General features: G+C 51.8%; 3 protein-coding genes across 3 annotated transcripts in view; 1 reads left to right on the forward strand and 2 right to left on the reverse strand.

Moving 5' to 3' along the window:
• Positions 1-7,189, reverse strand: part of INCENP (inner centromere protein) — a 134,209-nt gene extending 127,020 nt beyond the window's left edge. Inside the window, exon 1 of the mRNA XM_064287930.1 lies at positions 568-7,189. The gene's annotated coding sequence lies outside the window, so the exon portion shown is untranslated. The remainder of the gene's footprint in view (positions 1-567) is intronic.
• A 1,888-nt stretch (positions 7,190-9,077) lies between these two features.
• On the forward strand, positions 9,078-11,791 carry FTH1 (ferritin heavy chain 1). The gene is given in 5 exon segments (XM_064287936.1): positions 9,078-9,393; positions 10,779-10,925; positions 11,242-11,367; positions 11,464-11,601; positions 11,603-11,791. Coding segments are annotated over 5 exon segments (558 nt in total). The 5' UTR covers positions 9,078-9,279; the 3' UTR covers positions 11,636-11,791.
• On the reverse strand, positions 11,464-21,905 carry BEST1 (bestrophin 1). The gene is made up of 9 exons (XM_023559770.2): positions 21,590-21,905; positions 20,455-20,549; positions 19,746-19,979; positions 18,994-19,148; positions 18,536-18,613; positions 18,048-18,200; positions 16,195-16,275; positions 15,577-15,728; positions 11,464-13,851 (listed from the first exon to the last, which is right to left on the reverse strand). The coding sequence occupies exons 1-9, from the start codon at positions 21,739-21,741 to the stop codon at positions 13,107-13,109; spliced, it is 1,845 nt and encodes a 614-aa protein (XP_023415538.2). The 5' UTR covers positions 21,742-21,905; the 3' UTR covers positions 11,464-13,106.
• Positions 21,906-22,342: the final 437 nt, after the last annotated feature.

Genomic DNA, 22,342 nt, shown 5'->3' on the forward strand with positions numbered 1-22,342 from the left:
TAATAATAATGTGTTGCAAATTCTAACCTCTATGCCTGTGGTTATAATTCCACCTGGGAATAGGTTTTCTTACGTTAATAAGACAGTATTAGCGTAGGGTACGTCTTAAATCAATCTCTTGTGAGATATAAAAGAGATTAAACAATCAAACTAGCAAGCAGAGATGAGGAAGAGAGATGCCAAGCCACATGAAGATCGCCCAGGAGCAGAAGTTCCAAAGGCAAGGACCTTCTTCCAGAACAGACAGAGACAAAGACCCTTCCCCTAGAGCCGGCACCCTGAATTTGGTCTTCTATCCTCCTAAACTCATAGTTCAAATTTCTGTTTTTAAAGCCACCCACCTGTGATATTTCTGGTATAAACCCAAAAAACCAAACCCGTTGCCATTAATTCTGACTCATACTGACCCCATAGGACAGAGTAGAACTGCCCCATAGAGTTTCCAAGGAGCACCTGGTGAACTCCAACTGCTGACCTCTGGGTTAGCAGCCATAGCACTTAACCACTACGTCACCAGGGTTTCCATTTCTGGTATAGCAGCACTATATAACTACGAGATTACCTTACCTACTTGTTGGAGGTGTTGTCAGTTTCAGCCACAAAAACATGTCAGCATGGTTGTGTAAGTTCTCTGGCATTGTGCCTGGCACATTATGTTTACAGAATGACAATGACTCCAAGAATGCACTAATCCCATTACAAGGAAGTGCACTGAGTTGTTTTCTAGTAACGGACGGACGGATGGTCTTGCTGAATTCTTCTACACTTCCTCCCCAGAACCCTTGTGACAGCCCGGGAATCTCCCAGTTGTGGGCACAAGAGGAAGCAAAGGGAACTGGTCCTTGGCGCAATGGAGCCCTTGACCATGGTGTCACTATCCCCGAGGCCCAACCCAACACAAACCCCTTGACCTTGCCACATTCTCAGGCTTCTGCCAGGGAATAATCCTCAAACTGCAAAAAGACTCACTTAACGTCTGCAACCCTCCATGTGGGAAATACAAAGAGCTAGTCTTGAGTAAAAATGGAAAAGCCAAACCTATGAGGCAAGGGGTCGGGGAAGCTTACTCTCAATAACGGGAAAGGTGAGTAAGAGCTGGGCTAGGAAGTAGGCCCAGATTAAACCTAACACAGATTTCTTGGTCTTCTGAGAGCCTGGTGCTTTGCTGGGCACTGAGGTGCAGAAGGGAACACATTGCCAAGATGAAGACGGCTGCAGTGCCCCTCCCATTGGGGGTGGAAGGCACATCACAGGTAATTACACACAGGGTACTGGAGTGGAGAAATGTTCAGAGCACTGGAGGGTACAAAGAATGGAAATTCCCAGCCCTGGGCGAAGTGAGGGAAGGCTTCCGGAGGACATTTGAGCTGGGCGTTGAAGGGTGGGTAGTTTTTCAGAAAGTTCCTGGGTGGAGTGGTTAAGCATTGAACTACTGGTGCAAAGGTTGGTGGTTCGACCCCACCAGAGGCACCTCAGAAAACAGCCCTAACAATCTGCTTCCAAAAGGTCACAGCCTTGAAAACCCTATGGACCAGTTGCAGTTCTACTCTGCACACGAGTCGCCATGAGTTAGAATCAACTCGACGGCAACTAACAACAACAATACTAACCAAAATGCTGACGATTCAAATCTACCCAGCAGCACCACGGAATAAAGGCCTGGAATCTGCTTTCATAAAGATTACAGCCAAGAAAACCCCAGGGAGCAGTTCTACACTGTAACATACGGGGTCACCATAAGTTGGCATCCACTTGATTGCAATGGTTTTGGGCGTTTTGTTCATTTAGCTTTTCAGGCAGAAAAGTCAAGGGTAGTCAGTCCAGGCAGAAGGAGCAGCTGTGCTCAGTCCCAAGGTGTGAGGGGGCCAGTGAGCTGTGTGGTTGGGCTATCGGGAATGGCTAAAGAGGAGGCCCAGAGACATGAGTGGTCAGCAAACGGAAAGAGCCTTGGCCACCCTGCAAAGTTATAACTTTATCCCAGGCCTTAAATGGTTCTAAGCAGTGAAGTGAAGCACTCACCTTTGGGTTTCATAAAGCTGAGGCAAGGCAGGAAGGGAGGTAGGTCAGAGAAGGGAGAGGCCGCAGGTGGTAGCACCGGCAGGAAATAAGGAGCCTGGGACCCTGGTAGCAGCCACAGGTGAGGCCTTTCTGATTCAGACACTCAGGACTCTCCCCGCTGACCACTAGGCCATATCTTGTTGGGCCAGCCAGACAACTCGCTGGCCTGCATTGCACTTAAAACAAAAACCCATTGCCACCGAGTCAATTTCAACTCACAGCGACCCTAACGGACCTTCATCAGTGGCAGGAAATTTGCTCGGTCACTTACTCCAGCTGCCTCATTCTGCTGACTTTGAGGCTGCCCGCCTCCCCTCTGTTCCACCTGCGAATCTCTAACATTCTTAGTGAGCTTCTGAGTCTTGCGCCACAAAGGAGTCTGGGATTCCCAGACTCTGCAGCCTGAACTCTAGCTCAAGTTTTCTCCCTCTGCTCCTCACACTTCACCAGGCAGACAATGGGATGAGCTCGCACAGCCACCCTCAGCTGTAGGTGAAGTGAGTGAGTGAATGCACCATGAAAGGCGAGGCAGACACAGGTCCCCACTTCTGTTAAGAGGCACCCCGGGTCCTTGCTGCCCAGGTCCCTGGCTAAAGAACAAGCTGCTCTTCTCTCTCCTCTTTCCCAACCAGGCTGCTGGCTATTGCTCCCCACCTGCCACCTTTGCTGAGCTTGGACTGGGTGATGTGGGCATGCCATGTGACTGGTACCAGTTGACAGGGTGCAACCTGAACTGTGGTGAAGAGGGTACCCAAAGGGGGGCACCAATGGTAGCATTGGGGGAGGGCTGGCTCTTCTAGGTACTGTAAATAAATACAAGTATAAAGTTCAGAAAGGCCAAGTGGTCTCTTGGAAGCTTCTAGAATGTGGACAGATACCCAGAGGGGCTTTGAGTGTCTGATGTGTGCAGGGCATTAGTCTACGCTCTGTTGCAAGGATACACCCAGTTACCATCAAAATCACGATCCTTTACCTTCAAGGGCCTGAGTTTCAAAGGAGAGACCAGATTCCAGTGGGCATGAAGATTCCAGAGGAGAACTATAGAGCTGCAAACTGCTAGACGTGGAAGTCCCCAGCTCTGCTAGAGCCTGAAGACAGAGAGTACAAAGCAGCTCAAAGTCCAGTGGGAAAGCAGATAAGCAAACAAACAGCCAAGACCTGTAAAGTAAGGTCTCTGGCAGTGGTGTGGAGCGCAACCTGAGGGAATCTGGGGTGGCTTCCAAGAGGCAGTGCAGCCTGGCATGTCTTAAAGAAGCAGGCAGTTCATCTGTATTTACCCTTTAAAGTTTCAGGTCCTGGCTGTCTCTACGTCTTGACCCTAAGCTCCTAAAAGTCTCTAGGCTTGGAGTCTACAATGCCTTGTGGCTTTCGAGAAATGATTTAAAAGGACAAGCTCTCTGAATCTTGGTTGCCTCGTCCAGAAAGATACCCGAATCTGATTTAGTATTTTTTTTTCTAATTTCTGAATTTTCCCCATATACTTAACTTAACTTTAAGGAGAATCCTATAAATTTAAACACCAGCTGTTAACGTAAAGCAGCTTTCCTCTAATCCTTATTTACGCTTCCAGGCCCCTGATTTTTCTTTTGTTGTCATCAGCTTACGTAAACTATTTTAGGCTCTGCTTTTTCACCTAACATTGTTTCATATACACATTCAGGCAGCAAACTGGTCGTTTTTTAATGACCACACCCGTGTCCCATCACGTCCACCCTGTCCTGCATTTTTCAGCATGTGTTTCTGCCCAGTGACTCTCCGTGGCCTTCTCTGGGCCTCAGCCTCCTTCTCTGTAAAACCCAGTGATTTCCAAGCCTTAACGTAGGGCATGTCTGTGTTTCCCAGCTGTGGAACCTACACTGGAACCCTGGAACCACCATCCCTGGAAGGGAAGAAGAGACCCACTGTCAGCTGAGAACTCACAAAGGGGTGGGAAAGCCCTGAGGGAGAAAGAGATAGGAAAAGTGGTAATGCTCTTCCACCAAAAACATCATCTGGAGCCTGGCTAGGAAACCTAGATCCCTTTCTCCTCATCCATCCACCAGTCTTTGTCCCATTGGGAAACGGAAACCCTGTCTCTCACCATAAAGAAGCTACAGCCCTGCAGGTCTCTGTCACCCACCCCCTCACCGTGACAAAGCACTTTCAGAACCCAAGCCCTCAAGACCAGCAGAGTGCTGAGTCATGGTGGGGCAGCAACTCTCCACAACTCCCACCACCGCCCCCTCCAGCCCCAGGATGGGCGGTTCCGCAGGAAACAAGGGGCTGAGCTGCTCTCTGCCGGGGGCCCCGCCTGCCGGTTCCTGGATCTGGGAGGCAGCTGTCTCTGGAGGCCAGCCAACTGCCCGCCTTCACCAAGTCACGAGGAGCTGGGGGAAGGGGGAGGCGGGCTCCTGGTCAACAAAGGTCCAAAGATTAGGCCATGGTTTAGGAAGAATGTAGAGGCTTAGAAATGGCAGTTCTGACACCTTGGGTTCCCAAAAGGATAGAATCAACCCTGCCCAGGAGCCCACCCTGTAGGTGGGGAACTGGCCCAAGCAAACGCACGCACGCACGCACGCAAAAGATTTCCCTTCCATTCTTCCCCAGCCTCCCCCTGGGACTTTCCACAACACAGGCTGTCCTTCAGTTTTGCTGTGGTGTTCACTGTAGCTGCATATGTGCTACCGATTCGTGAAGGCTGCTTTCTGCAGTACACCAAAAGAGGAAGACCCTCAATGAGCTGGACTGACACACTGGCTGCAACAATGGACTCAAACACAGCAACGACTGTGACGGTGGCACAGGACCAGGCAATATTTTCATTCTGTTATATATAAGGTTGCTATGAGTCAGAGCCCACTCGGTATGTGGTATCTTACAACACCACCACTCTGCAGAAGACAGACTTTTCTCAAGTGAGTCCAACTTCATGCTGGCTCTCTCCACCTAGATGTCCTGGGCCCTCAAACTCAGCATGTCCAGTTCAAAACCAAGCTGGCCATCTCCCATGGCCTTCACTTGAATCTGCATTGCCTCCTGTGCTCCTGTCTCAGTAAATGGCAGCAGTGACCCAGGTGCCCAGGCCAGAAAGCTAGGCGACTTGATTGCTCATCCTGTTTTCCACTAGCCACCTCATCCTGTCCCCTCTGTCTTCTCCACATCTCTCAAATCTGCATTCCCTCTCTTCTGCTCACAGAGAACTAGGGCTGTTGCCTCCCAACCAGACTCCAGCCTTCTTGCCTGACTTTAACCCACCTTTTCCACACTCAGTGGTTCCTCCATCCATTTGTTCAACAAATAATAAGCACCAAGCACCTTGCAAAAGGCTGAGAGTGCAAGGATGAAGACAGAAACCGTATCTTCCTTCCAGGAGCTCAGAATATACAGTAGCAGGAAAGATGATTAAAAAGTCATATTAAGGTATATACATAATTACATACGTATATATAAATATATGGCATCCTGGTGGTACAACAGTTAAGTGCTCGGCTGTTAACTGAAAGATTGGCGGTTTAAACCCAGCCAGAAGCTCTGTGGGAGAAAAGAACTGGCAATCTGCTCCAGTATAGATTACAGCCTAGAAAGAAAACACTATAGGGATGTTGTATGCTGTTGCATGGGGTCACTAGGAGTCAAAAATCGACTCAATGGCACCTAACAACATATATAAACACATGTCACATACCGTGGTTATTAACCTTCATCATTTGTGTTATTGTTAATTGTTAAGTCAATTCCTACTCATAAAAACTCATAGTGACCTCAAAATAACATCACTCATATGGCCTACGAATACTGTCGACTCAATTTGTCATTTGTTTAGAAGGGGCAGTTAAAAGCTTTGTTTATGGCATTTTTTGTCTTCCACCTTTTCATGTTTAAGTAGTCAAATTCACCAACAGTCCTTTCATGGTTTCTGACAGCCTCAGAAGAGTATTCCTACCCCAAAATTGCAAAAGATAATTGTCTAGATAGTCTTCTTATACCCCTATAAGGTTGTTTTTTTTGTTTTTTTGGCTTGGCTTTTTAATCCATCTGGAGCATATTTTTAAATACAATGAGTCACTGTTTTCCAAATGACCACACATTGTTTTGACTTCATTTATTGGACCCATTCTTTCTCCCCTAATTTGAAATGACGCTTTATCATATACCAAGATCCCATAAATACGTGGTAGGATTGTTCTGATGTCATCACCTACTCCTGTGCCTTTTTTTATATCAGGAAGGGCAAGTCCATCTTCACAGCACCCCTTCGCCCTCCCTGCCAACGTTTAGCAGCTATTCTACACACTTACTCTCCCAAAGGAGAATCATTTCATCAAGTTGCAATAAACTACTGAGTTTTATGGAAATTGCATTGAATGTATAGGTTTATTTGGGGATGACTGGCATCTTTATAAAACTGAGGCCTCCTCCCATCTAGAAACATGGTGTCTCTTCATTTATACAAGCTCTCTTTTCTGTTCAGCAGTCAATGTTTACAGCTTTCTTCATGCATTTCCTCTTAACTTTATGGTTTTGCTGTGAATGTCAATGATTTTTTTTTTCTCTCTCTCTCTCATGACATTTTCTAAGAGAATATAGGAAAACTTTGCATCTGGTGTCTGTACTGAACTCTTATTCTAATAGTTTTTCCGTTGATTTAGCGTAACATTTATGACCAAAACCAATGCAGTGTTTCCCTGGGGTCTTCATCATCTAGTGCTGCTATAACAGAAATACCACAAATGGGTGGCTTTAATAAACAGAAGTTTATTTTCTCACAGTTTAGGAGGCTCAAGGTCCAAATTCAGGATGCCAGCTCTAGGGGAAGGCTTTCTCTCTCTGTCAGCTCTGGAGGAAATCCTTGCCTTTTTGAGCTTCTGCTCCTGGTTGATCTTCATGTGGCTTGGCATCTCTCTCCCCCCGTCTCTACTTCTCTGGCTTGCTTGTTTAATCTTTTATGTCTCAAAAGAGATTGACTCAAGATACACCCTACACTAATCATGTCTCATTAACATAACCAGCCCATTCCCAAATGGGATTATAATGACAGGCATAGAGGTTAGGATCTAGAACACATATTTTGGGGGGACATAATTCAATCCATAATACCTGGCTAGAAATACCTTAGTGTCTACATGTCTTCGGGGTAAAGTTTAATCCCTTTTTATGGCACACAATTTCTCCTGGCCTTCCAGCCTTCTCCACCCTTCCAGCATTACCACATGCACTCTCGTCTCTAGGCCAATACTTTCTTTAGGTACTTTGAGGTTCCTTGAAGAAGTCATATATCTTCATACCTTCATACCTTTTCCTTTGCTGTTCCTTCTGCGTGGAATTCCCTCCTCCACTCTCCGTCAGCACTTCATCTTCTTTTTGATTATCATTTTCTTCAAATTCATATCGACTATCTTAGGGACCCCTTCCCTGAGCTCCTGTCCCAGAGTGGGTATGGCACCCTCTGTCTGTGCCCTCACAGTATCCTCTTCATACTTTATTGTAGCTCTAACCCCGCTAAAATTTCTTCCTGAAACTAATGTGTATTTATTCTGAAACGAACGCAGTAAAAAGACCCATAAAAGACACATGGTCATAATTCCCTCACCAGCTTGTTTAACATTTTAGTGACTTTTTTTTTTTTTTAGGACTTGGAAGTCCAGCTTCCAGTTGCAAGTTTGTGAGTATTCTGAAAAGGGAAAAGGGTCTTGATAGATCCCCCCACGAATGTGTCAAAACACTTGGCTGACAAAAAAAAAAAAAAAATCCATCGCTGTAGACTCAATTCCGACTCATGGGACTACATAGGACAGAGCAGAACTGCCCCATAGAGTTTCCAAGGAGCGGCTGGTGGATTCAAACTGCCAACCTTTAGCTTAGCAGCCATGGCTCTTAACCGCTGCTGGACAAGGCTGACGATAGCAGACTTCAGAGCCAGCAGACTGGGAGGTAGGAACCCGACCCGACCTGGTTCCTGTCCCGCCTTCCACAAATTCACCACCACTCTGTGCGCAGGACACAGCTGTGAGTCAGACACATGGCCCTGTCCCTCCAGAGTCCCTTGCACCTGTCGCCCCACCATTCAGCGGATGCTTCTCTCCAACGACAACCCCAGGAGGTGGTTCTTTGCAGGACCTCCCCGGCCTGAGGCTTCCGTGACTAAATAGAGCCCATAAAAAAGCCATTTGACAACATAGTCTCCAAATCCAAGTCTCTTCTCCTTTCTTTCTAACCCCAGGATCTATTTTCGAGTTTTATGCGCCACCAGCGATTTTCTTAGAAGCTCCCTGGAGGAAGACGGTCCCGGTCTCTCGGGAAACACCGCCGGCCCCAGTCTTTGTTGTATTAATTGGACAGGAAGCCATATTTGCTTTCAGCAAAAGGCGGGCAAGGTCCCCTGGAGGCTGAAGAGCGGGGGCAGATACGAAACTTGCGGGGGACCCCACTCCCCCCCCCATTTTACTTCTTCCTCGGCTTTGAGGAAGAGAAAGTGAGCCTTCTGCAAACCCAGTCTCTGACTCACTCGGCCACCCGAAGGCCCACCCTTCCACCTTCCATTTCCCAACATGCAAAACGAGGTCATCATTTCAGGCTGTTGCAACTGCTTCTGTACTGCGCTGAATTTTAACAACACGCCCTTGGCCAAAGGCCTCGGGGTTCCTCTTTGAGATCTGAGAATCCCGAGGTCCTTTCCTGCAGTCCCCGGGCCCACGACGCCACTAGAGTCGGGGCTCCGAAGTGGGCTACCCGCTATTCCCCAGATCTTCACTCCAACCCCACCCAACAGGCCGTAGAGCCACACAGGGCACCTTCCCTCGTCCCCAGGGGCGCCCGGCCCATCCCCGCTCCCTTTGGCCGGGGCGCGCGGCGCCCCCAGGCCTCGGGGGTGGGGGGGATGAGGGGGCGGGGGGGAGGGAAGTGCAGGTGTGCCCCTCCCTCGCCCCAGCGGGGCGGGGCGGGGCCGCGCAACCCCGGAAGGGGCGTGGCCCGGCGCTGATTGGTCCAGGCGGTCCTGACACCGACTCCGGCTATAAGAGGCGGCGGTGTAACCCCCCAACGCCAGACGGTCTTCGCAGAGTCGCCGCGGTTTCCTGCTTCAACAGTGCTTGAACGGAACCCGGCGCTCGGCCACCTTTCTCTAGCCGGCCATTCGCAGCCAGCTTTCCACCACCTCCTCACAGCAGCGCCCTCGGACGCCCCACGGCCTCCGCCGCTCCAGCGCCTCGCAGTCGCCGCCGCCGCCTCTCCTCGACCGCCGCCATGACGACCGCGTGCACCTCGCAGGTGCGCCAGAACTACCATCAGGACTTGGAGGCCGCCGTCAACCGCCAGATCAACCTGGAGCTCTACGCCTCCTACGTCTACCTGTCCATGGTGAGGCCCGGCGGCGGGGCGGGGCGGGGCGGGGCGGGGCGGGGCGGGGCGGCCTCCGATGGGCCCGGGAGCGCGGGCGGGCGGGCGGCCGAGGGTGTGGCCATCGGGCGGCTCTCCCGCCTCCGGGCGCCCTTCTTGGAAATGGGGGCTGCTGGAGGTCTCCCAGGACTGCTCTGGCGCAGAACGGCTGACTCTGATCCTAAGCTCTTCGCCTGGTCGGGCTGTTCCCCGGGAGGGCGCCCTCGTAGGCGAAGATCGCTCCTTCGCACCCCTCTCTCCGGAGAGCCTGGTTTCCTGAAATCTGGGATTGCAAGACTTGCGGCCTGTAAAATCAAGCCTGCGGTTGGGAAGGTGGCTTTCTGCACTTCCATTCCTCTCCCTGCCTCCTCTGGTGTGACTCTGGGTAATGGTGGCAAAGAGGTCCAGCGCCCATGCTCCCGAGCATGATGGTGCCTGCTGGGTAATGGTGTCGAATAGCAACCGAGGGGACTAGCGCTAAGTGGCTTATGTCCCGTGGGCGGATCTCAGAGCGAGCAGCCGCCTCCGCCCCTCTGTTCTGCTTATCTTTAGGTCCCACTTGAATTGAAGCATGTCTCTAGAAGAATCTTTATTTCTGCTATCATAGGTATTTCTTAATAATGTATCTTTAGGCCTAGGGACTTAATTGTTTCTTACTGGAACTAGAAGGGAAGGGTCGTGGTTCAGTAGTTGAACCTTTAGTTCTTGAGAAAGTCCACCAACGGGGGGCAATTTCCCAACGTAGTATTGTTGTGCAGGGTGGAATCCTGCGTGTCAGAAAAAATGACCTATACCAAGTGTATTTGAAAATGGGCCTAGATGCCTATGCCTGCTGTTCCGTTTCAGGAATAGCTGAATACAGCAAGTGTCTAAAGCTGAAAATCAAACTTTTGCTTTCTGCTGGTGATATACTTGGCATCAGCGTTTGCCCACAGTTGTCACCTTGCATGAAGGGTTCCTTTGAGGAGTGAATCCAGAAGTTGCTTCTCTACAGCTGGCACATTCACAAGCTCTCTGGAGCTCCTGTGTTAATGCGGTGAGGGAGGCTGGGGGGAGAAGGTGCTGGGACTTTAATGACACGGATCCCTAAGGCCCTCTGAGCTGGAGGCAAATTCCCGTGATCTCCTGAAGGTTCCCTGGAGGCGTAAACTTGCAAAGATGAAGTTCACTTGTGTGTTTTAGGGTCATAACTAATTATTGTTGGGTTCCATGCAGGAACCCACATACCCTCAGTCCCCTTGGGCGTGACCCTCTCTTGCTGTGCTCTGAGGAAGCCTGAGCTGAGACTGCCTTTACTACTTGGTAGTCTGTTAAAGTTACCTTCCTTTAGGAATCCCTAGCTTACGTGTTCTTGTTCTACATCCCAGTCTTACTACTTTGACCGCGATGATGTGGCTCTGAAGAACTTTGCCAAATATTTTCTTCACCAATCTCATGAGGAGAGGGAACATGCTGAGAAACTGATGAAGCTGCAGAACCAACGAGGTGGCCGAATCTTCCTTCAGGATATCAAGGTGAACACATGGTGCTAGGGACGGCACCAGGGTCTCCCAGTCCAGCAGTGCTCAGGTGTCAGAAGTCACTCAGACTAGCAGCTGTCCTCAAAATGAGGCCACTGTCAGCTTTTGCCTTTGTGCCTTCCATTCAGGCACAGAGCTGAAGTAGGCCCATGGCGGTGGGCTGGGATGTGAAATTGGAAACACTGGGGGAAACTAGAACGTCCCTTTTTCCAAAAGTGTGGTGGTTAGGTGTTAGGTGTTCTGCTGTCTTGTTCAGTAGGTTAACAGGTATACAGCAGAGGTGCATTGACCTACCCCTTACCTCATTCAGAAACCAGACTATGACGATTGGGACAGCGGGGTGAATGCAATGGAGTGTGCGTTAAACTTGGAAAAAAGTGTGAATCAGTCACTACTGGAACTGCACAAACTGGCCACGGATAAGAACGACCCCCATGTGAGTATTGGAAGCCAAGGAATTCCTGGAGGAAATTAGTTGCCTTGGGGGCTGGAGAGCTTACCAATTACTTTTCTTCCCTATTCTGTTTTCTAGTTGTGTGACTTCATTGAGACTCATTACCTACATGAGCAGGTGAAATCCATCAAAGAATTGGGTGACTACATAACCAATTTGTACAAGATGGGAGCCCCGCAATCTGGCCTGGCAGAGTATCTCTTTGACAAGCACACCCTGGGAGACAGTGCTGGAGAGAGCTAAGCTTTAGCCCGGCTCCCCCACAGCTTCAGGGGTGACTTCCACGGTCACCAAGACAGCACATGCATGTTGGGTTTACCTTTACCTTTTCTATAAATTGTACCAAAACATCCCCTGAAGTTCTTTTGTTTGTACCATTCCTTCAAATAAAGTGATTTGGTACCCAGCTGTTGTCTCGGATATCCTGGGGTGGGCCAGAACGCTATCTAGGCCACCTTGGTCAAATTGTTGAAGCGCCACAGTTTCAGACACACTTGAGATGAAACTTAGGAGGATTTGTATTTATTAAACTCTTGAGTTTGGGAAAGATAGGGTGTGTTGAATTCAGACAGGACTAAGGATTCCTGATTCTGAACTATGTATTTCTGGTGATTCACCCTAACTTTCAAAGTTTATGTATGGAAAGTATTTGAAGACTCAAGTAGTACTGGAACTGCTGGTTTTTGTTATCCATTAAGCTGACCATTTAATTCAGGCTTTCGTGGGAACGTTCTTCAGTGTGGACGGCAGTATGGTTACGACTGGATCAGTGTCCCGCTGGTGGACACGCAGATGAGGAGCAGGCTGGTAAACCCCTTGGGAAACAGGTTAGGAATGTAGATCATCTCTATTAGAGAATTTGAGAAAGCCTACAACTTGAGTATGGAATGTCTCTTCACGTAGCACTTAAAATAGCAGCAGTAAAAGCTAGTTTTGGCAAAGGCTGAGACATCAGAAGAAACAACTAAGAACAAGTGAACTGCAAAACCACCTGTTTCCTTGCTAACAACTATATTAATATCAGTAACTAAAACCACAGGAGTTTTGTTAGTTACCTCCTAGTCCTAGAACTAAAACTCAGATTGCTTCCCTTTTAAAGTTTCAATCAAAATAGCTATGTGTTCTAACCACAAAAATAACAGCTTGAAAATCTAGAAATAGTGAAACTTCCTCTCCACTGCATGGGTAGGATTGGGGTAGGGGCTGTTCTAATTGGGTGAAAGTTGGGAGTATCCAGGAAATACTCTGGAGTAAAGGGAGGCTGGAGCACATTTGAGTTCCCCAAAGCAGTGAGCAACAAGATAACACTAAGGGCCTTAGAAGCCCTCATGCCATTGGCCAGTTCTGGGGGCGTGGCAGGGCTTACCACCCTATGCTGGGGTACTTTGGTGCTGCAGCGAATGGTTGTTGGGTCATTTGCCGTCTTCCAGCTAGGTGGCCAGTGAGTGAAGTTCTTGGGCTGGAACCGCTAGTGCTACCCCAAGGTTTTGTGTCAGCCACCCCTGCTCAGAGTGAGCTGGGCTCAGTGATAACATCTGTCCCTCCCAGTCTGGCCTACCAGCAAACTCATCCTCCTTTACCTAGGTCCCAAGGAAGTCTTTTTTCCTGGCGATGTCAGGCTCTTGGTTTAAGTGTACAAGAGTCCCCAAGGCTTCCCTGGAGCCCCTGCTGGGGGTGCCAGGTATGCACCCCAAGGTCCAGCTACTCTGACAGCGATAGAATCAACATTGTGGAGGAAGGGAAGGCTCGGGGCAAGGGGAGGGCAGAGGGAGGGCCACGAGGGAGTGCAGTGACCCTGGGACAGACCTGTTCTCCAAGTCACAGTAGGGATCTCCGTGATCTCTGAATCTAGTGTTCACGTTGCTGGGAGGATATTCAGGGGCCTCTGGCATATCCGGCAGGTTAAACTCAACAGTTTTCCTTCTCCCGTAATTTACTTCCGGGTGCTCCTTGGAGGCTGCAGCTCTCTCGGGGAGCAATTCAAAACTGTCCTTGGCCCCGTGAATCAGAGGATTTAGGCTCTGGCCTTTTGCGGCGGCATCTATGTCTGTGAGGCTGCCAAGTCTTGACGGCGCTGACGATCCTGGTGGGAAGACCATGGGGGTGTGGTTGAGGGGAGTCTCAGGAGCACTGTGGTAGCCTGACCGTTCGTACAGTGGACTGGACCTGAAAGCATCCATCTTCAGCTTCCAGGCCTTGCTGTCCTCCTGGTCCCCATGGTACTGTCGGCCTTCCGGGAACATCAGGCTCCCCCTGTTGTCCTTGTACCGGCACTTAGCATAGCCCATCTTGTGGGAAAAGGATTCCTTCCTGCGTGATAGTAGTTGAGTCTTTGAGTTTGTCCTGGTGGGGTGTTCATGGGACTGCAGACGTAGGAAGCGGCTGATGATGCCAGTGGGCCCACCACTCTCCTCCTCCTCCTCGCTCTTGTGATTCGGCTGAAACTCCATATCTTCTTTATCCATGCTAGAGAGAAGAGGGAGACCCACAGCTGAGTCGGGGGCAAAGGGGCAAAGCCTGGCCTCACTTCTCCCTCCCCTGCTCTCCTCCCTACCTCTGGCCAAGACCAAGGCCACACACAGTCGTCTTTACAACGCCCAGACTCTTCTTGCCTCTCTCTTTCTGATCCATCCCGTATCTCCAATTAATCCTCAAAGCACAGCTATCTCTTCACTGCTCTGAGGCTCCCCGCTGCCCACAGGTATCATCCAGACTCCCTTGCCTGGCACTTAAGGTAATTCTCATCACACATTCCTTCCCTTAAAACCCCTCACTCCAGGCAAACAGAACTCCTGGTCCCCAGGTATGGGTGGCTCAGGTGAGGCCCAGGAGCATCTCAGCAAGGTCAGGGATTTGTGGTCTCAACCAGAGAGCAGCATCCACAAGGAGGGAAGTTGGCTTCCTGGCAGCAGGCTTCAGGTAGCCCAAGGCTTTTACTCTTCAAGAGGATGCTACCTACCCCAGGGTGTGACCTGCCCTTGCCCATCTCCAAATTCTCCCATCCTCCAAAGCCTAGCTCCAAGCCTGGCTAGAGGCCACCTCCCAGGCAGCCAAAGGTGACCCTCTGTTCAGAGTTCTATCCCTGTCTTAGGTACCCAGCACTTTGTACCTTGTATTCAGAGTTTGGGCTTTGGGTTTCAGCTCCCTCACTAAATTGTGTGCCCCATGGAGGCAAGGCCCCTGCAGGAGTATTCTCTATAACCTGCCCCCTCCCCAGCAACCTTCAACTGCTGGGGCACGGGCCATCCAGAGCCCAGAGGCAGCCTTCAGAAATGTTCCTCACCTGAGCAAGCCCCTGTCCTTCATTTGATCACTTTCCCAAAACCTTCTGACCCCAACTAGGAACTCTTTCTAGTTAATCTTGATTACAGCATAATATGATATTTGGCTCTTAAAAGAGCAAGGAGAGATACTGTGGAAGAAACCGTAACAGCCTTCCCAGCTCTGACCATCACCCCAGGAGACAGGGTTGTCTGGGATGGCCCTTCAGCCCACTGTGGCCAGCTACAGCTCAAGAGGGATTCTGATCCTACAGGGAAACAGGACCACTGTGGACGAAGGTTTGGTTGGTGTGGGGTGGCCTGAGGCCTTTCCCGTGTAAGACAAAGTCTACTCATTAGGTGCCTGTGCTGACCCAGACTCCTGCTGGGACATGCTTGCCACTCCTTCCGAGCCCAGGAAACCCCACCTCCACTTCCCATCCAAACACCCTAGCTTATCTAAAAACCAGGCCCTAAAACCCCAACTGTATCATTGATCATTGGCTGCCCTTGAGCAAGTCTCTTCCCTCTCTGGGGTTCAGTTTCCAATTTTGGAAAGGGGGGACTTAGACTGGTGGTCCCTAAGAGGCCTTCCAGTTTTAGGTGTCCTTAATTTGTACAGGGTTAGGCAGTAAGACAGGTAGAACCAGGCATGCCTGGCTCACATGTGCCACTTGCTAGCTATGGGATGTTGGGCTGGGCAACTTAACCTTTCTGAACCTGCATCTAACCATCTGAAAACTGGAGATAACCAACCAGGCTTCTGGGGAGGAAAAAAACAGGTAAAAGATACAACGAGCTTGGTACAGTGCCTGGCACTTATTAGGCGTCTGGTTGATACATGTTAATGTGTGCTGTTCTAAGTTCTTAGGCAGAGCCCTGCACTTGCGGGCTTTCCCGCCTGTCCCAGTGGTTCAGGGGCACTGCCCACCTGATGTTGTAGGCGGAGCCAAAGAAGGAGGGTCGTCGGGACTGGGCAGAAGCGGCTGTGTAGGGGGGTTGTGGATCCCGATCATTCCAGTACATGTCCCGCTCCAGCGGGGGCAGATTCTGGTGCATCTCGTCCACAGCCAACAGGGACACCTGGTCACCGGGGACAGAAGCAGAAGTCCAACAGAAAGGTCAGCCCAATGGAACCAGGGACTTGACTGAAGACTTCCCTCTCTCTGGGCCTCAGTTTCCCTATCTGTGAAATGGACAGACTAATGCCTGCCTGCGGAAGCCCTGGTGGCGTAGTGGTTAAGAGTTCGGCTGTTAACCAAAAGGTCAGCAGTTCGAAGCCACCAGGTACTCCTTGGAAACCCTATGGGACAGTTCTACTCTGTCCTATAGGGTCTCTATGAGTCGGAATCAACTCAATGACAATGGGTTACGGGTTAAGGCCTACCAGCAGCCTCAAAAGTTGGGGCGAGGATCCTGCAAGTGAATGCTTGGCTGGGGAGTGGGCGTTCAGTGTGATGCCTCCCCGCAGAACTTTGGGGTCCCCCTTCCTGGGTCCAGTTTGGTGATGGGTCCATGAGATGGCCTCCTTCCCTCCCTTCCCCTATACCTGAAAGCTCCTATCAACAATCCAGTTGGTCTCAAAGTCATCGTCGTCCTCTCCAAATGGATTGATGAGCTGCTCAGCCACCTTGGGGGACAGATGAGGCTCTGGAAATCCTAGGCTGGACTCCTTAAGGCCCTGCTTCACACCCTCAAACCCTGCCATTTCCATGCCTCCCTGGGGCCCTTCCTGCTTGACCACCATCTTCAAAGCCACACGTGTGGCCACACCCCAACACACACACACTCCCTCCCCCTCTGGACACACAACTCCTCTGACTCCCCTGAGCCAGTCCCTCCCTGACTCCCCAGAGTTGTCCCTGAGTGTGTCCCTCAGCTTGAGTCCCCACCTTTACGTCACCTCACTGCATCTCACCTGGCACTGCATAATTGTATTCATTCATTCACATCTTCAAACATTCATTTATTCCCCATTTTCTAACATAACAGAGGTATATGCTGAGGCCTGTCTGGATTAAAGGGAGGTCCAGGCAGGCAGATTCCTTTGCACTAATCTCTAATAGGGGACAAATCCCCACTGAGAGGATGAGATGTACAAAGGGCTCAAGGGACATCTTGCAGGCCACTGGGGCAGCACTAGAGAATTGGTCAAGTAGTGTGATCTTGTTTGATCTGTAAAACCCCATGGTAACTGGGGGGCGAGGAGAGGGCAGCAGTGCGTGTGTGGGACAAGGTCAGGAGGGAGAGACAGGGAGACCCACCACCGTCACAACTATCAAAAATAAAGGAAGAAAAGAAGGGAGTGAAGACGGGGTGGGGCGGGGTGGGGAATGGAAGGAAGGCAAGAGAGAGGTGGAGAAAAAACTGGTATTTGGAATGTCTGTTTGGAAGAGTACTAGATGTGGGTGGGGAGCCCCCGGGGACACCTCCTGAACAGACATCTTGAGTGGTGCCAACCTTTCTTCCAGAGGAGTGGAGGTTAGTTAACCTCAGTGCTTGACTAAGTCAAAAAAACCAAACCCATTGCTGTTGAGTGGGTTCTGACTCATGGCAACCCCGTGTGTTACAGAGTAGAACTGCTCCACAAGGTTTTCTTGGCATAATCTTTACAGAAGCAGATCACCGAGCCTTTCTTCAGCAGCACCACTGCGGGGGTTCAAACCTTTAGGTTAGTAGTCGAATACAACCCATTCGCGCCACTCAGGGACCTGCTTTACTAAGTTGTTGTTAGTTGCTGTTGAGTCGATTTCAACTCACGACAACCCCATGAGTGCAGAGTAGAACTGCTCCATGGGTTTTCAAGGCCGCGACCTTTCGGAAGCAGATCACCAGGCCTGTCTTCCAAGGTGCCTCTGGATGGGTTTGAACCGCCAACCTTTCAGCTAGTAGTCTAGTATGAATTGGCTGTGCCACCCAGAGATTCCCTTTACTAAGCTGAGGGGACAAATTCGGGGCCAGTGTGGAACGCTGGGGATGGTGAGAAGATGCCCGCCAGCAGGGCCCACCTTTGCCACTCTTATTCCCAGCTTTCTCCTTGTTCTGGACAAACATTTGGAGAACATACTCTTGAGGGGGCACCAAAGGGTTTGACTGACTGAGGTTTCCCTATGTCTCTCCTGCCTGCTAAGTTTCAGGCATTGGGTAGAGCCTGGGAGCAGGCACAGGCCTCAAGCAGGTCCCCTCTCCTCTCTGAGTCTCAGTTTCTTCATCAGTGAAAATACTGGAAGAACATGTAGACCAGAAAAATTTAAAACCCTTCCAGTGAGTGTGGTCAAGGCCCAGTACCTTTCTTTCCACATTTGAGACTCTCCTTTCAGGCTGTCCATTCTCCCCCCACTTCTCGCACACCCAGGCTGCTGCTGACCATGCCCACAGCCTGGCCCTGCTCAGGAGACTCACCTTCAACCAGCCAGCATAGAAGAAAAACTGCAGGAATGTGAAGACTGGTACAAAGAGGTCCAGCTCATGGCCTGGGTAGGCCTTGGCTGGTTCCAGAAATTGCCGCCCAATCAGGCAGGCCACAAAGAAGCTGTATACAGCCACTGTCACCACCTGGGAAGAGGAAGAGGAGACAGAGGTAGAACAGGCTGGATTGGACCCTGGGATCAGGAACTTCCCTTGGCTGCGAGTCACAGGCCCGTGCTCTGACTTTCACACTCAGGTGACCTTGAGTCTCTGTTATCTACTCTTTAAAATGGAGATAATCACACTGCCTCATCTGGGCTGGACCAGGCAGGAGGCTAGATTCTCAGAATTTGGTACTACACAGAACCTTCCCCTGATGCCAGGGTGAGCCTCTTAGCCTCTAAGTTAGCCCCCATCCTGAGTCCTTCCTGAGTTCTCCTAGCCCGAGTTTCCCAAAAGGGCCGCTTCCCCGGCCTCCTCACCTGTGTGTAGACCAGTGGGACACTGATCCAGTCATAGGCATAGAGCTGTCCACAATGAGAACGCAAAGTGTTCATCTCCTAGGGGGCAGGAGGGAGGGATGGGTTTCCGACCACCACCTGTTCTCCCAGGCTCATCCCCAGCTCTTCCCCAGGCACTGGGGTCTGCTGCTCAGGGTCCAGCCCTGGCTGTGTGGTCATAGGCAGCTCACTTAACCTCTCTGTGCCCCCAAAAGGAACCAGCATCTCACAGGTTCACTTAGAGAGAAGGTAGGGTTTTTTTGTGTGTGTCTTGCGGTGGAGACCTTGGGCTGTGGAACTCTGTTGGAAAAGATCCTTCAACCCTATGGCAGGCTCTGGGAAGACCCCTAGTGGTGAAGCCTTCTCTTTGTAGGACACCTTGTTTCCCTGGGCCACGCCCTTCCCCCTGGGCAATAGCCGCATCTGGGTGGTAGGCTCACATTCAGCAGGCTCTGGAGCAGGACTGAGTCCCGGATGCGACCTCCCTTCCAGGCCTTCACTGACAGGTTGGCAAACCACACCCAAGGCACCCAGAACTTGTTGTGTGGCCCTTCGAGACTTTCTAAGAGCTTGTGTTCCGCGGGGGTCATAAAGCCTGCGGGGCAGAGTGGACAAGGCAGTGGGCGGCGGAACCTGCAGAAGGGGTGGCTGGCACTGGGTGGCCAGAGCCCTACTAAGCCCATAGGGACGTCGGCGCTCCTTTATCATTCTCTTTCAACACACAGTTACTGAGTGCCTACTATGTGCCGTTCTGGGCTGAGCACTTGGGAGGGGTCTGCCTTATTAACCAGGAGCAGGTCAGGCAAAGCCGAGGGCGAGGCCGGAGGTCGCAGATGTCCAGACTGGAAACCGGAGATAGGACGGGGAGTGGCCGAGGAAAGTAGACGCTCGTTCCTCGCCAGTTCCCCAGTCTCTGCCACCGTCCCCTCACTCCTCAAGGGTCCTTATCCCTGCCTCAAGCCCCTATTCTCCGAGGGTAGATTCCTGGCCCGTCCCTCTTCAGACACCTGACTCCGCCTTGCCCCAATCCGGCCTCTAGATCTCGGCCCCACCTGGTCCTGGTCCCACCCACTCCTCAGTCCCACGGACCCTGGCTTCACCCAGCTTCAGGCCGGCCCCGCTCCGCCTCTGGCCCCGCCCCGCTCAGCCCGGACGCCCCTGGCCCCGCCCCCGGGCTTCGGGCCCCGCCCACCTGCTTGCACCAGGTGCTGGGTGCTGGGAAAGCGCTTGTAGACGGCGGCGCTGATGCTGCGCAGAATGAGCACGTTGGCCAGGTTGGCGTAACGGATGAGCGTGCGTCGCAGCATCCGCCCGTGCTCATCCTTGCCCTCGACCACGCTCGACACCAGGTTCATGAGGCGGTCGGGCCACGGCAGGCTCTCGTACTGGTTCCACCAACGAGTCACCACCAGCGTCACGTAGAAGCCTGGGCAATTGGGACGAGGAGGGGGTGGAGGGGAGGGGCGAGGGGCGAAACTGCGGCCAGAGCCCAGCGCCGAGGGCGCCTCCGTTTCTCCATCTTTCTAATGGGAGCGGGCCCAGCCCTAACCCTGGAAGGGGCTCAGGAGGAGGAAGGCCGCCAGAGCCTTGCCTGGAGAAGCGAGAGCCTCGAGGGTTCTCTCTCCCAGGCCGCCTTGCCTATCCCAGAAATTTTCCGGACCCCCTACCCTCCTGCACAGAGCCTCCAGGGACCGTAATGTCAGCGCTTCCCTCAAAAACGCGATCTTGAGTGCCAACAGTAGGGCGTCCTTCCTAATATCTAACTTCAGTCCCTCTGGCTGCTGTCTCCATGTTTTCCTGAACTACAGAGAGGCAGACAAGCCACTGGCCTTCATTCCATAGCTCCTGGTGGTCTCCCAGGGCCTCTCTAGAGACCCCAAGACCAAGAAGAGGGGGCTCACCCAGCACGAATGAAATGGGGATGAGTTGGATGGAGTTGTCGCAGTACAAAGTCAGCTTCTCAAACAGCGACTGCTGTTCACTCGTGAGGGCCAGCCTGGGGGGAGGCAGAGATGTGTGGCCGCAGTGAGGAGATGGCTGAGGCTCTTCCGGGCCACCTAGGCCGAGGTCCGAGGGGGCTGCCCCTGCTGCCCCAAATGCTCCCATCTCTTCCACTGCCTCAGCTCCAGGGCCCTGAGCTGGGTCCTGTGTCCTCTAGCAACCATGAGCCCAACAGGGCCTCTGCTCCATGGCTGGAGGAGGCCATCTAGAGTGGTTTCCTGTGAGGAGACCACTGGGCGAGGCATAGGAAGGATGGTCTGATGAAGGGGTCAGTTTTAGGCACCACTGACCGTTTTGACTCATGGTGACCCCATGTGTTACAGAGTAGAACTGCTCTGTAGGGTTTTCTTGGCTTAATCTTCGTAGGCACAGATCACCAGGCCTTTCTTCTGCGGCACTGCCGGGTGGGTTTGACCTGCCACCTTTTAGCTTAGTAGATGAGCACAAACCGTTTGCACCACCCAGGCGGAATTGACTCAACATCAACGGGTTTTTTTTTTTTTTTTTTTTTGGCTTTTGACCATTGTGAAGATTCCACGGGTCAGTTGGAGCCCTAGTGGCGGACTGGTTAAGAGCTACACCTGCTAACCAAAAGGTCGGCAGCTGGACTCCACCAGCAGCTCCTTGGAATCCCACTGGGACAGTTCTTTTCTGTCCTATAGGATCACTATGAGTTGGAATCGACTTGACGACAACGGGACATTTTAAGGGACAGCTGTTTCAAGCAGGTTGAAAGAAAGGGTGTTTGGTCTTTAAAAAATATCCCATCTGGGTGTGTGAGCCTCACAGGGGCAGCCTGTGGGGTTCTGGGGACCAGGTAAGGCCTGGCTCTGAGACCCTCCCTGCTTGGGTTGAGCTGCCCTCCCCAGTCAGACTCCTTTTCTCTCCTCTCCTGCCCCCGCCTCCAGGCCCTGGCCAGGAGCTTGGCTCAGTTCCCTGGCGCATTGCTCCTCTGGCTGGCTGGGAGGTCCCTCCTAGGAGCTACGAGCCTCGGCCGCCCCCTCCAGCCCCCAGCCCCAGCCCTGCCACCAGTACCTGTAGATGAGGCGGATGCTGTAGTAGCAGAGCAGGAAGATGAAAAACTCGCCATAGAGCAGCTTGTAGATGCTGCCTCTCCAGCACAGCAGCAGCCGGGAGAAGGAGCCTAAGTGGGCATTGGCCACTTTGCTTGTGTAGGTGACGGTCATAGCCAGGGACTGGGCTGCCAGCAGGTTAGCTTGGGTTCTGGTGGACAGACACAGAGGAACGCTGATGGGGGGCTGGGAGGGAGCAAGGGCCTTGGTCAGAGCCTGGCTGAGACTCGTGTGACCTTAGCCAGGCCCTCCCCGACCCTGGGCCTCAGCTCCCCTGTCTGGACACTGGGAGGGGGATATGGTGGTCACTAAGGCCCTCCAGCTCTGACTGCCTTTGGGAGATGGGGACCCAGGGAAGTGAGCCCAGAAACTGCCCACAGCCTCGGCAGGAAGAACATAGGTACCAGTTGCCAATAAGTTGATTTCAACTCATGGTGACCCTACGGGTGTCAGAGTAGAACTGCATTCCGTAAGGTTTTCGGTGACCGATTTTTCCAAAGTAGATCGCCAGGCCGTTCTTCCAAGTCACCACCGGGTAGATTCCAACTGCCAGCCTTTCTGTTAGCAGCCTAGTACCTTAACCAGTCGCACCCCACCCATAGGTAGGCCCGTGTATGTGGTGCATGCCCGTAAATTTGTAAGCCGCAAAGGCGGTAACAACAGCCACATCCACACAGTGAGCTTGGGTCCTCTGGGCCAGGCGGTGTTTTCAGCC

The sequence above is a fragment of the Loxodonta africana genome, chromosome 7 (assembly GCF_030014295.1).
Source record: "Loxodonta africana isolate mLoxAfr1 chromosome 7, mLoxAfr1.hap2, whole genome shotgun sequence".
NCBI classification, from domain to species: Eukaryota; Metazoa; Chordata; class Mammalia; order Proboscidea; family Elephantidae; genus Loxodonta; species Loxodonta africana.

Bases quoted from the DNA above. Each gene is read 5' to 3' on its own strand.
- BEST1 (XM_023559770.2), bottom strand. From the start codon at position 21,741: ATGACCGTCACCTACACAAGCAAAGTGGCCAATGCCCACTTAGGCTCC. The intron at 16,276-18,047 runs GTGAGTCTCCTG...CTGTCCCCCAAG, and splicing joins TCTATGCTGGCTGGTTGAAG to GTGGCTGAGCAGCTCATCAA. The intron at 15,729-16,194 runs GTATAGGGGAAG...CCCGGTGACCAG, and splicing joins TTGTTGATAGGAGCTTTCAG to GTGTCCCTGTTGGCTGTGGA.